This window comes from Rhinolophus hipposideros (genome assembly GCF_964194185.1).
Source record: "Rhinolophus hipposideros genome assembly, chromosome: X".
Lineage (NCBI taxonomy): Eukaryota > Metazoa > Chordata > Mammalia > Chiroptera > Rhinolophidae > Rhinolophus > Rhinolophus hipposideros.
Window position 1 is genome coordinate 78,780,373 of NC_138046.1, and position 15,177 is coordinate 78,795,549.

General features: G+C 37.0%; 1 protein-coding gene across 5 annotated transcripts in view; it reads left to right on the forward strand.

Annotated features, from left to right (window-relative positions):
• MAGT1 (magnesium transporter 1) overlaps window positions 1–15,177 on the forward strand; it is a 66,624-nt gene that overhangs the window by 34,100 nt on the left and 17,347 nt on the right. For all 5 annotated transcript variants that reach the window (XR_013992987.1, XR_013992988.1, XR_013992989.1 and 2 more), the window contains exons 4-7: window positions 4,550–4,690; window positions 5,309–5,449; window positions 5,981–6,070; window positions 6,703–6,766. Coding sequence is in view for 1 of the 5 variants with exons in the window: in XM_081043758.1 (XP_080899884.1) it covers window positions 4,550–4,690; window positions 5,309–5,449; window positions 5,981–6,070; window positions 6,703–6,766 (436 nt within the window). In the remaining 4 variants the exon portion in view is untranslated. The remainder of the gene's footprint in view (window positions 1–4,549; window positions 4,691–5,308; window positions 5,450–5,980; window positions 6,071–6,702; window positions 6,767–15,177) is intronic.

Below are 15,177 nucleotides of genomic sequence, written 5' to 3' on the forward strand. Positions count from 1 at the left end.
CTACCAAAAATAGTACATCTTATTTTGGCATCCAAGGGTTTTTAAAACCTACAAGAGTGTTATTTTTTAATTGTGGGAAAATATACGTAGCATAAAATGTGCTATCTTAACATTCTTAAATGTGCAGTATAGTAATGTTATGTATATTCACATTGTTGTGTAACCAATCTCCAGAACTCTTTTTATCTTGTAAAACTGAAACTCTGTACACATTGAATAATTCTCCATTCCTTCTTCTTCTAGCCCCTGGCAATTACCATTATCCTTCTGTCTATGAATTTGACTACTGTAGGTACTTCATATAAATGGAATCATACAGTGTTTATATTTTTGTGATTGACTTATTTCACTTAGCATAATGTGCTCAGAGTTCATCCATGTTGTAGCATGTGTCAGAATTTTCTTCTCTTTTGAGGCTCAATAATGTTGCATTGTGTGTATGTACCACATTTTATTTATCCATTCATCTGTTGATGGACACTTGGGTTGCTTTCATCTTTTGGCTATCGTGAATAATGCTGCTATGAACATAGGTGTAGAAATATATCTTCAAGTTCCTGCTTTCAGTTCTTTTACATATATACCCAGAAGTGGAATTTCTAGATCATATGGTGGTTCAATATTTTGGTTTTTTTAGGAACCTCCATGCTGTTTAATAAAGTGGCTGCATCATTTTACATTCCCACCAACAGTGCACAGGGGTTCCAGATACTCTACATCCTTACCAACACTTATCTTCTGGTTTGTTTGTTTTTTGTGATAGTAGCCATCCTAATGGGTGTGAGGTGATATCTCATTTTGTTTTGATTTGTATTTTCCTAATGGTTAGTAATGTAGAGCATCTTTTCATGTGCTTATTGGCCATTTCTATATCTGTTTTTGGAGAAACGTCTATTCATATCCTTTACCCAGTTTTAAATCTGTTTGGGATTTTTTGTTGTTCAGTTATAGGATTTCTTTTTTTTTTTAAAAAAGATCTTACTGGGGAAGGGGAATAGGATTTTATTGGGGAACAATGTGTACTTCCGGGACTTTGCCGAGTCAAGTTGTTGTCCTTTCAATCTTAGTTGTGGAGGGCGCAGCTCAGCTCCAGGTCCAGTTGCCGTTGTTAGTTGCAGGGGGTGCAGCCCACCATCCCTTGTGAGAGTCGAGGAGTCGAACCAGCAATCGTGTGGTTCAGCCTGCACTCCAGCCAACTGAGCCATCTGGCTGCCCGGGAGCTGAGCGGCAGTTCATTGACTTCATTCTAGTTGCGGAGGGCACAGTTTGCTGGCCCATGTGGGAATTGAACCGTCAGCCCCGTTCCCCAGAGTTCGCGCTCTAATGAACTGAACCACCCGTCTGCCCTCAGGATATTTTAATATATAGTGGATAATAACCCCTTATGAGATATATGATTTGCAGATATATTTTCCTATTTTATAGATGCCTTTTCACTCTGTTTTTTGTGTGTTTAGCCTACAAGATATTTTTAAAGAACTTATCTAGAAGCTGCTGGTTAGCTCAGTTGGTTAGAGCACAGTGCTCTTAACAACAAGGTTGACAGTTCGATCCCCCACATGGGCCACTGTGAGCTGCACCCTCCACAGCTTGATTGAAACAACTATGTGACTTGGAGTTGATGGGTCCTGGAAAAACACATTTAAATAAATAAAAATTTAAAAAAAGAACTTGTTTAGTATAAAGATGTTAGACTAGTAATCATGGAAATACAAATTGCAATACAGTATTTGCTCATTAGATCAACTTTTGGCAAGAATGTTGGGGAAACATAATTTCCTGCACTGATAAGTAGAAGTATAAATTGGTACAGCCACTTTGGAAGGCAAGTTGGGTCTATCCATTTTAATTTTGAATGTTTCTGCCCTGTGATCTAACAATTCAATTTCTATAGAAACCCCCTCATAGGTATACAGGGAGATATGTATATGGCTGTTCATTGTAGCATTATTTTTAATTGGAAAAAACCCTTGAAGTCCAATAATAGCATAATCACTTAATAAAATATGAGTGAGGTTGATATACATGTACTATCATGGATAGATATCTTACATGTTTGAGTAAAAAAAGCAAATTGCAGAATGATACAGTTACCATGTTACCATTTGTGTTAAAGCAGACACAAAGCAATACTATGTTTTCTGTTGGTACACATGTATATATGAATAAATTTAGAAAGGTCTAGAAATGGTAACAGTGGCTGCAAGAACAGACTGGGTTTGGTCCTTAAAACTAATGTTTTTTTGTGTGTTTTTTTAATTTCATAGGGAAAATGAATTCATATATTACCTGGTGTTCTCAGACATGTTTTTAAAGAAATGCAAAGGTGGTATTGAAGAGTTTGGCCTAAGATTTGGGCACCTCTTTGGTGGAGTGAACACTGTGTTCTTAGCTTTGTAGACTCAGAAATTGAATTTTAACAGTGTACCCAGAATTTAATTAGCTCTAGAGACTTTGTGCACACTCACCAAACCATAAAAATCCATGGACATTGGTAACCAAGGGGCTAATCTATTTATTGATTCACCATATTATACTGTCAGGCTGACCAAAATAATCACATCCACTAATCAGTATACCCTCTCCATTATGGGAAAGTACAAAAAATTACTGTTAGAAGGGTTTTATTGTGAGTAGAGAATCAAAGCAAGGGAGTTGGATTATAATAATGGAGATTGGCTTGTACAAAATGATTATAATTTAAAGACAAACTTATTTCACTTAGTATAATACCCTCTAAGTCCATCTGTGTTGTCGCAAATGGTAAGATTTCATTTTTTTATGGCCAAGTAGTATTCCGGTGTATGTATACGTACTACATCATTTTTATCCAATCATCCATTGATGGGCACTTGGGTTGCTTCTGTATCTTGGCTATTGTAAACAATACTAGTTCCATGTTCACTTGAAAAGAGTGTATATTCTACTGCTTGGGATGAAATGCTCTAAAAATATCAGGTAAACCATATGTTCTGCCATGTTTCCCTGAAAATAAGACCTAGCCGGACCATCAGCCCTAATGCGTCTTTTGGAGCAAAAATCAATATAAGACCTGGTCTTATTTTAATATAAACAATGGGTATAATATAATACCCAGTCTTATTTTAATATAATGTAGACCAGGTTTAATATGGTATGGTATGATATGATATGATATGATATGATATGATATGATATGATACCTGGTCTTATATTAATTTTTGTTCCAAAAGACGTATTAGAGCTAATCTAGCTAGCTCTTATTTTCGGGGAAACACGGTAATGTGTCATTTAAGGCTGCCGTTTCCTTGTTCATTTTCTGTCTGGAATATCTATCCATTGATGACAATGGGGTGTTAAAGGCTGCTACTATGACTGTACTACTATCGATCTCTCCCTTTATGTTGGTCAATATTTGTTTTATATATTTAGGTGCTCCTTTGTTGGGTGCATAGATGTTTACAAGGGCTTTATCCTTTTGTTGGATTGATCTTTTATCATTATGAAATGTCCTTCTTTATCTCTTATTATAGCCTGTTTTCAAGTCTATTTTATCTGATACAAGTATTGCTACCCCAGCTATTTCTTTCATTTCTATTTACATGAAATATCTTTTTTCCACCCCTTTACTTTCAGTCTGTGTGTGTCTCTCAATCTGAAATGGGTCTCTTGTAAACAGCATATGTAGGGGTCTTGTTTTCTTATCCATTCTGCTATCCTGTGTCTTTTGATTGGAGCTTTGAATCCATTTACATTTAAAATGACTATTGATACCGTGTTTCCCCGAATGTAAGACCTAGCCGGACCATCATCTCTAATGCGTCTTTTGAAGCAAAAATTAATATAAGACCCGGTGTTATGTTATGTTATACTATATTATATTATATTATGCCCAGTCTTATAGTAAAATAAGACCAGGTCATATTAATTTTTGCTCCAAAAGACGCATTAGAGCTGATGGTCCGGTTAGGTCTTATTTTCGGGGAAACACAGTAGGTACATGGTTATTGCCATTTTACTATTCATATTTGTGTTCCTTTTTTCCCCTTCTTCTTAAAGACGTCCGTTTAACATTTCTTGTAGTACTGGTTTTGTGGTGATGAACTCTTTTAGCGTTTTCTTGTCTCGGATTCTATTGGCTTTGATTGCAATTTTAGAGCACTATCTTATCCTGCCTGATCTTACTGCCTCCAAATTGAGAATGTACCTTATTTGGAGCTTGCTTCAGCTACATAAGACAATTTTAATTCTCATAAATGTATTCTTTTTGGCATAATCTCTGAACAGATTAAAATGTTGGTAGTATGTGATATTATCCATTCTAAAAGAGTAAAATGTAGGTTTCTTAGCTAGGAAACTATATTTGGTTAGTAATGTATAATAATTAAAGTCACAGTCAGCCTTGGGTTTGAATTCTGGCCCACCTTATTCCACTTTCCTTAGGCAAGTCACTTAATGTACCTAAACCTGGGCTTCCTTATCTTTACAAAATGCCTAATTTTTAAGGTAATATTTGATATTAAGATTATTTTTTGATAACTTACATTTTCATGGACTACTTTTTATTCAGCTAAACATGAATTCAGCTCCAACTTTCATCAACTTTCCTGCAAAAGGGAAACCCAAACGGGGTGATACATACGAGTTGCAGGTGCGTGGTTTTTCAGCTGAGCAAATTGCCCGGTGGATTGCTGACAGAACTGATGTCAATGTAAGTTTCTCGACTTTGTAGAGAGTTACTTTGCCATTATTCACTTTGAATCTTACTGGGCAGTCCTAAGTGGTCTTGTCGTCATATCACGGAGGTGGTAATAGTTGGGCAGTCTCTTCATAAGTAACCTTTAACAGAATCATGTGCTGAAAGTGTGAAATTACAGAACCATCCTCTATTTACTGAATTCAGCATGGCATCCACTCTTTTGACTTTATTAAGTCCATGGTCTACCTAGTTGTACTTGGCAAATATTTCTTTTTTTTTTTTTTTTTTTTTGTTGAGAGCCCACTGGCCCATGTGGGAATCGAACCGGCAGCCTTCGGAGTTAAGAGCATGGAGCTCTAACCGCCTGAGCCACCAGGCCGGCCCGGCAAATATTTCTTAATCTAAAAGATGTTATGTTGTGGTTAAACAGAATATTGTACCTATTCCACATCATGTTAGGATTCACTGTAGACCCTTTTGGTTAGGATGAAAAAAGAAATGTGTATTTTTTCCTGAAAGAAACCACACTATTTTGATAGCTTTCATTTCAAATTATTTTGACCTATGTAATTAATTCAAAATTAATGAATAAATTTCATGCCTTAAAAGTTTTTCTTTTCTTTCCATTAGATTAGAGTAATCAGACCTCCAAATTATGCTGGTCCACTTATGTTGGGATTGCTTTTGGCTGTTATTGGTGGACTTGTATATCTTCGAAGAAGCAATATGGAATTTCTCTTTAATAAAACTGGATGGGCTTTTGCAGCTTTGGTGAGTAAATTTTAGAAGAAAATTATTTGAATAAAACTCCCAATATTGTTAGGTAGCATTTTGTTTATTTCTTACCTGTGGAAAAGGATATATCTATATCTATATCTATCTATCTACATATAGATAGATAGATATAGATATGTTAAAATCAGTTTGCTTCCTCCATTATTAGGCCAGAGCTTGGAGGAACTGATTGTACCCAGTTTTTGTTCAAACTAAATGATAGACTGTCACTCCTATGAAAATCTGCAGTTCTTTTAAAAATATTGTGAAAGGCTTTTCTGTATTCAATTTTGAAACTTCTGTCAGCTTATTTATTATTTAAAAATGGTGTTTTCCTTTCATAGTAAATGTTATTGATTCTTGTGATCCTTGTGAAATGTAAGCCTTAATCAGCAAGTCATGTATCTGAAAAAATTGTTCATCATGTATTACTTGTGCAGATGCACTTTTCATATACCTATCAAGTTAATCAGGGTGGGGATAACTTCACCATGTTATATGAATATTTCATTATTTTTTGTTTCCTAGTGTTTTGTGCTTGCTATGACATCGGGTCAAATGTGGAATCATATAAGAGGACCACCATATGCTCATAAGAATCCTCACACAGGACATGTGGTAAGGAAAGTCCAGGATTTCTTTCCATTGTATGCCAAAGTTAAGCTTAATAATTATTATCCTGTGAGACCATTGCCAGCATATGAAGGAATTAGATTTAGTTTTGAATTTTCAATCTTGCTGTTAATGAGCTTCAATTAATGAGAAGAAGGTGCAGAGCTCTTAAAAATGGGAAGTTGTTTATCCCATTTGGTGAGTCCTTTTCACTAACCTGGCTGAGAATGAAAGTTAGCTTTCAGCTAAATAAAATAATTGATCAAGTACTTAAGCATCTACTATTTCTAGGTACTGTGCTAGGTGTTATTACATATAGTAATAAACAAGAAAAACATATTTCCTGTCTTCCTAGAGCTTACATTATTTTACCTTATGGTCTTGTACACTGAAATACTAGTTTTCTCACATATTCTGTTGTTGAAAACATAGTATAAGTAGAACGATAAGACAAATAATAACACCGAGATAGCTTTTATTTTAGTCAAATTTATGTACTGGTGAATACTACAGACCCAGTGCATACGTGCATAAGGTGAATGAATAATTTCATAGGGTTTTAAATACCCATTTTAGGATTAGGATACCAAAATTTAACGTAAATTTAAAGATTTGCTTTTGTCTTTCTTTCCCTCCAGAACTATATTCATGGAAGCAGCCAAGCCCAGTTTGTAGCTGAAACACACATTGTTCTTCTGTTTAGTATCCTCTTTATAATAAGTCCTTGGTGCTGTTTGTATTTTTTAAAATTTTTATTTATTTAAGTGTGGTTTTCCAGGACTCATCATAGTTGTTTCAATCTATGTGGAGGGCGCAGCTTACAGTGGCCCATGTGAGGATCGAAACGGCAACCTTGTTATTAAGAAGCATTGTGCTCTAACCAACTGAGATCACCACCCACCCCGATGCTGTGTTTTAATTTGCCTTTTTTTCCTCACATTCTAGTATTTTTTCTACACAGTTGAAGTTACTCTCTTATTCATTTATACTCTTATCTTTGGAATCATATTACTGTGTCATTTGTCTTAGCCTAATCAGCTAAAGACCAGCAGGGACAAACCTGCAGTCCCATAAATCCAGGTTTATAGGATCGTGCTACAAGGGAGATTTCATATCAGAGAAACCAAGGAACATCTTACCTAAGGAAAAAGACTTGTTCTAGGATTGGGGGGAGAGTTGCAGCTTAGGTGAAATGTAAGTGAAGCAATGTTTTGATAAGCTCAGAGCAAAACCAGGCTAAGTATAAAGGGGTGAACATTGGTTCCGGACTGTGAAGTGGACAGGATTCTTTTTCGTGGAAATAGCAAACTTTAGATAAATGTGGGATTTTGACTTCAGCAAACTCCTCATTTAAGGCTGTGTACTTTGGTTGTAAATTGAGAAATTGTACATGTAATTTGATTGTCTTAGATCCTCCAGGCAAAAATGGGATGTGTAATTTGAATCAGTCTATGATTTTAGAGAGTGTTCTTCATTGAGTAAGAAAATGGTAGTTTTTCTGTTTTTAATTTTTTATTGGGGAATATTGGGGAACAGTGTGTTTCTCCAGGACCCATCAGTTCCAAGTTGTTATCCTTCAATGCAGTTGTGGAGGGCCAGCTCAGCTACAAGTCTAGTCACCATTTTCAATCTTTAGTTGCAGGGGGCGCAATTCCATGCAGGAATTGAACCGGCAACCCTGCTGTTGAGAGCTCGTGCTCTAATCAACTGAGCCATCCTGCTGTCCCAGAAAATGGTAGTTCTAAGTAAAAAGAAAAAAAATCAAAATCCCTGGAAATATGACCTTTAGTAAATGTTTGTGCATATCTTTCCCCATTTTATTTTAGTTATATCAGTGTTTTAATAGGGATAGTTTAAGGGAAACATTCTGAAAAAAATAAGCTTTTGGTTTAAATTGAAGGACATTTGGGAAAATTGTAATTTTTCTAAACAATATTCTTATATACTGTATAAAATAAATTTACTGCTTAAAATTCAGCTTGAAGTTAGGAGACTTAATCTGTTTAGCCGTGGAATGGTGAGCTGAAAAGATTAATAATAATTACCTAGTCCCTATGATGAGAAAAAATATAGCAAGAAAAATTTTACCAAAACCGTGTTTTTTTAAAATTCTAAAATTTATTTTTATTCAATTTATTTAAACTGAAAAACAAACATAAAACAGTTCATGCTTTTCTCCCACTTCCCACCTCTTGCCTTGGGCAAGCACCAATGTGTCTGTTATCTATGAGCTTCGTTCTTTTTTAAGTGTGTGTATAGTGACCAAACGATATGGTGAATGTTTAAATAAAAAATATTACAGTAAAAGATCCATTGCCATTTATCCCCTTCAAAATATTCCCCATCGCTTCAAAAACACTTATCCGATCATTTTTGTCACTTTCTGAAGCAGTTCTGGAAGTCCTCTTTCCTGAGTGTCTTTAGTTACGCTGTTTTGGCTGCCTTGATGTCCTGAATCATTTAGACTTTGGGAAGAGCCAGAAGTCTCCTGGTGCCAGATCTGGTAAATAAGGTGGATGAGGACATACTGTGATGTTTTTATTTCGCAGAAATTGCCGTTTACCATAACTGATATGTGACATGGAGCATTGTCATGATGGAGGGTTATTTACAGCACACTTTAAAACACACCTTCTCTCAACTGTAGCTCACACCGGACTGCATCAAACAAGTTGAAACTTGTCAAATGCTGTTAGTAAGTTTGGACGTGCCGCTTCCTGTATTGAAGATCCCTGCCTTTCCATTGGATGGCGCTAACCGTATTTAGCATTCACCGTATTTTTCTATCAAACCTCCTGTGTATGTGTGTGTCACAATTCTTTTTTTTAATTTATTGGGGTGACAATTGTTAGTAAAATTACATAGATTTCTGGTATACAATTCTGTATTACATCATCTATAAATCCCATTGTATATTCACCACCCAGACTCAGTTTTCCTTCCGTCACCATATATTTCATCTTCTTTACCCTCATCTCCCACCCCCACCCCCCTTACCCTCTGGTAACCACTAAACTCTTGTCTCTGTCTATGAATTTTTGTTTCTCATTTGTTTGTCTTGTTCTTTTGCTGTATTTGGTTTATATACCACATATCAGTTAAATCATATGGTTCTCTGCTTTTTCTCTCTGACTTATTTCACTTAGCATTCTACTCTCAAGATCCATACATGTTGTCACAAATGGTCCTATTTCATCTTTTCTTATGGCGGAATAGCATTCCATTGTGTATATATACCACAACTTCTTTATGCATTCATCTATCGAAGGACATTTTGGATGTTTCCATGTCTTGGCCACCATAAACAAAGCTACAATGAACATTGGGGTACACGTGTTTTTATGTATAAATGTTTTCAGATTTTTTGGATAGATACTCAGGAGAGGTATTGCTGCGTCATATGGTAATTCTATTCGGAGTTTTCTGAGGAACATTCACAATGCCTTCAATAACAGCTTACCAGTCTGCATTCCCGCCAACAGTGTATGAGGGTCCCTTTTTCTCCACAGCCTCTCCAACAGTTATTACTATTTGTCTTGTTGATGATAGCCATTCTGACTGGGGTGAGGTGATATCTTATTGTGGTTTTTATTTGCATTTCTCTGATGATTAGTGATGTTGAGCATTTTTTTCATATGTCTATTTGCCAGTTGTATGTCCTCTTGGGGAAAATGTCACTTCAGGTCCTCTGTCCATTTTTCAATTGGGTTGTTTGTGTTTTTGATTTCAGTTTCATGAGTTCCTTGTATATTTTGGATATTAGCCCCTTATCGGAGGCACTGTTTGAAAAAATCTTGTCCCATTCAGTTGGTTGCCTCTTTATTTTGTTGATGGTTTCTTTTGCTGTTCAGAGACTTCTAAGTTTCACATACTCCCAATAGTTTATTTTAGCTTTTACTTCCCTGGCCTTTGGAGTCAAATTCATAAAATGCTCTTTGAACCCAAGGTCCATAAGTTTAGTACCAATGTTTTCTTCTATGCAGTTTATTGTTTCAGGTCTTATGCTTAAGTCTTTGATCCATTTTGAATTAATTTTGGTACATGGTGACAGATACCAGTCCAGTTTCATTCTTTTGCCTGTGGCTACCCAATTCTCCCAGCACCATTTATTGAAGAGGCTGTCTTTTCTCCATTGTACGTTTTTGATTCTTTGTAAAAAACTATCTGTCCATATTTATGGGGTTTTATTTCTCGGTTCTCAGTTCTATTCCATTGGTCTCCGTGTCTGTTTTTCTTTTCTTTTATTTTTTTTTCTCTGCTGCCATATTTTTTAATTACTAAGATCTTTGTCTTTTTTTTTGGGGGGGAGCAGTGTGTACTTCCAGGACTTTTTTCCAAGTCAAGTTGTCCTTTCAATCTTAGTTGTGGAGGGTGCGGTTCAGCTTCAAGTTGTTGTCCTTTCAGTCTTAGTTGCAGGGGGCGGAGCCCACCATCCCTTGCGGGACTCGAGGAATTGAACTGGCTACCTTGTGGTTGAGAGCCCACTGGCCCATGTGGGAATCGAACCGGCAGCCTTTGGAGTTAGGAGCATGGAGCTCCAACCGCCTGAGCCACCGGGCCGGCCCCTCCGTGTCTCTTTTTTTGCCAATACCATGCTGTTTTGATTATTGTAGCCTTGTGGTGCAAGCTAAAGTCAGGGAGTGTGATACCTTCAGTATTATTCTTTTTTCTTAAGATTGCTTTGGCTATTCGGGTTGCTTTGTCTATTGTTTTGTGATTCCAAACAAAACTGATGATTTTTTTTGTGTGTTTCTTTAAAAAAATGCCATTGGGATTTTGATAGGGATTGCATTAAATCTGAATACACCTTTGGGTAATATGGCCATTTTAACTATGTTGATTCTTCCAATGCATGAGCATGGAATGTCTTTCGATTTATGTGTGTTTTCTTCAATTTCTTTCAAAAATGTCTTCTAGAGTGATGTCATAAAAATGGCAGAGTGAGGAGAGCCTCTGTAAAGCTCTCCTGGAATTTACAACTAATCGAACAACAGTAACTCCACAAAGGACTCCCTGAACAGCAGACAGGCAAGACGAAGTGGCCTACTACTGAATTCACCTAAAGGTGGGTGAATCGCGCGAGAGGGGGCGGAGGGAAGGGATAAATGCGGAGACGGAGACGAGCGGAAGCAGGACGGAGACCTAGCTGACTGCTTTGAGCTCGCTGCATCCCGGAACTACTGCAGCTGCGGGAGAGGGAAGAACTCAGACTACTAGGGCTCCGCTCATGTCCCACAGGGCTGAGGGGCATCATATAACACGGCTGAAGCCAAGGCTCACAGCAGCGACCTTGTAGAAAAGACTGAGGGAAGAAGGCTGAAAGCGGTGGTTTAAGCCCTAACTGCCCAGCAGAGAACGGAAGTCTTAGGCACTGAGACTAACTGCCCCCTCCCTACCTTCCCAGAGCTCGACCCGCCCCCACCTTCTCTGTGCTAGAAGCACAACAGTAGCAGTCTCAGGTAAAAAGAACAGAGTATTTGCTGTTCTGAGAACTGTGCACTGCAGACACAGATTTGCAGCCCACTAGTTCCGGCAAAGGGGAAATAGTTGTGGAAGCAGGACTGGCTGTGGTGGTGGTAGCGACCATTGCTCTGGGCCACCTCTCAAAATTCACCCCACCCCTGGCCCCACCTATCTGGACGGATCCCTGCAGAAGTAAACAGAACTGCTGAAAAATATGGGCTCTGAATCTGGTGCAGGAAGAGCTTTGGAACTTCAAACCTCTCCACATACCCACATGGACACTGCACCCTGTGACCCAGGCGAAGTATTAACAGAGGAGAAGCCCATCTCCCAGGGAATCCACCCATTGTGTGAGAAGCTGGAATAGTGCAGAGGAAACATAGGACTACCATGTGAGAGAGAAAAAAAAGGCTGCAGTCGGAGAGAAAATAAAACATTCTACCTTCAAGTACTGGAAAACAAAAAAAGACCTCTTCCTATCAACCTGTGGCAGAAGACACTCCTGTTGAAGTCTAGGAAGAGAAATAATAAATCAGTACTTGCCATGAATAACCAAGGCAACAAGACAGCTCAGAAAGAAAGTGAAAAGTCTCCAGAAAACAAACTTAAAGATGTTGAAACATGTGACTTAAATGACAGAGAATTTAAGATTGCAGTTCTGAAAATCCTCAACGAGATGCAAGAAAACACAGAAGGCAGTTAAATGAACTCAGAAACACAATCAAAGAACAACATGAGAATGTTAGGAAAGAGATTGAAATTATATAAAAAAGAACCAAATATAATTTCTGTAGAGTAAGAACTCAGTAGAAGACATTAAGCAAGAAATAAGCAGTTTAGATAGCAGAGTTGACCAGATGGAGGAAAGAATAATGACATCGAAATTAGAAACCTGGAAATGACACGAAGGAAGAACAGACTTGAGACTGGAAAGAAATGAAAGAACTCTACAAGAACTTTCTGACTCCATCAGAAAGAGAAATGTAAGAATAATGGGAATACCAGCAGGACAAGAAAGAGAGAAGGGAACAGAAAATATATTCAAACACATTGTCGATGAGAACTGCCCAAGCATGTGGACAGAACTGGATCCTCGAATCCAAGAAGCAAACAGAACACCTAATTGCCTTAATCAAAACAGGCCTTCTCCAAAGCACATAGTATTGAAGCTGTCTAAAATCAATGACAAAGAAAGAATCCTCAAGGCAGCCAGGGAAAAGAAGACGGTAACCTACAAAGGAAAGCCTATTAGATTATCATCAGATTTCTCAGCAGAAACTCTACAAGCCAGGACGGAGTGGAACCAAATATGCAAACTTTTGAAAGAGAGAAATTATGAGCCAAGAATAATATGTCCAGCAAAGATATCCTTTAGATATGAAGGAGGAATAAAGACCTTTCCAGACATATGGAAGCTGAAGGAATTTTTAATACACGACCTGCACTACAAGAAATATTATAGGAGGCTATTCGACCACCATCAACAGGAACAAATTGTGGCAACCAAAACATAAAAAAGGGGAGAGTAAAGGCCTGAATCAGAATATATGAATGGAGAAAGTTAGCGTGCTGAAGAAAATGGAATACTCTATCAAATTTTCTTTTACGTAAACTTAAAGGTAACCACTCAAAAAAAATCCAGAACTCAAGTATATACTGTAATAAAAGAAGAAACAATGGGAAACATCATAGAATACCACCATACAGAAATTATAGACAACAACAAAAAGGCAAAGAAACAATGGAGACACAGCCTTACCAGAAAATAAAGATAGAATGACAGGAAATCCTCACATATCAATAATCACCCTAAATGTAAATGTAATGAACTCACCAATAAAAAGGCACAGATAGCAGATTGGATCAAAAAACTAAACCCAACCATGTGCTGGCTCCAAAAGACACATCTCAGCTACAAGGACAAGCATAGACTCAAAGTGAAAGGGTGGAAATTGACACTCCAATCAAATGGTATCCAGAGAAAATCAGGTGTAGCGATACTGATATCAGATGAAACAGACTTCAGGTGAAAAAAGTAACAAGAGACAAAGATGGACATTTCATAATGGTAAAGGGGACTATACAACAACAAGACATAACAGTCATCAATATTTATGCCCTCAATCAGGGAGCAACAAAATATACCAAACAACTACTAACAGAACAAAAGGGAGACCAAAACACAATTATACTACGGACTTAAATTCCTCGACAGCTATGGATAGGTCATACAAACAGAAAATAAATCACGAAATAGCAGCCCTAAATGACACATTAGATGAAATGGACACAATAGACTTATATAGAGCACTTCATCCTAAAACATCAGACTATACAGTTTATTCTAGAGTACGTCGTACATTCTCAAGGATAGACCATATATTGGAACATAAACTCAGCCTCAGCAAATTTAAGAAGATTGAAATCATACCGAGCATATTCTCTGATCACAAGGCTTTGAAATTGGATATCAACTGCAAAAAGAAAGCACGAAGATACACAAATATATGGACATTAAACAACATACTTATAAATAACGACTGGGTCAAAGGAGAAATTAGAGGAGAGATTAAAACATACACAGAAACAAATGACAATGAAAATACATCCTACAAAAATTTGGGGGATGCCGCAAAAGCAGTTTTAAGAGGGAAATTTATATCATTACAGGCCTATCTCAAGAAAAAAAAAATCCCAAATAAATAACCTCGTGTTACATCTTAAAGAACTAGAAAAACAAGAGCAAATGAAACCCAAGTTCAGAAGAAGAAAGGAAATAACAAAAATCTGTGCAGAACTAAATGATAGAGACAACAAAAAGACAACATAAAAAATTAATCTGACCTAGAGCTGCTCCTTTGAAAAGATTAACAAAATTGACAAACCCTTGGTTAGACTCACTAAGATAAAAAGAGAGAAGACACTAACTAAGAAAATCAGGAATGAAAAAGGGGAAGTTATCACGGACACCACAGAAATACAAAGAATCATCCAAAATACTTTGAAAGAGTATATGCCACCAAATTCAATAACCTAGAAGAAATGGACAAATTCTTAGAAACATATACACTTCCAAGGCTGAACCATGAAGAACTGGAAAGTCTAAACAGACTGATCACCAGTAACGAAATTGAATCAGTTATCCAAAACCTTCCCAAAAGCAAAAGTCCGGGATCGGATGGCTTCAGTAGTGAATTCTACCAAACCTTCAAGAGGATCTAATAGCAATCCTGCTCAAAATCTCCAAAAAATTAAAGAGACAGGATTCCCTAACTCATTTTATAAGGCCAACATTACCCTTATACCAAAACCTGGTAAGGACAACACAAAAAAAGAAAACTACAGACCTATATCTCTGATGAATACAGATGCAAAAATCCAAAACAAAATTGTAGCAAATCGAATACAACAATGCATTAAAAAGATTATTCATCACAGTGAAGTGGGGTTCATCTCTCGGGCACAAGGATGGTTCAACATCCACAAATCCATGCATGTGATACATCACATAAAAAAAGTAAAGGCCAAAATCATACGATTTTATCAATGGATGCAGAAAAAGCATTTGACAAGATACAACATCGATCTATGATTAAAACACTTCATGAAATAGGTAATGAAGGAAATTACCTTAACATAATGAAGGCCAT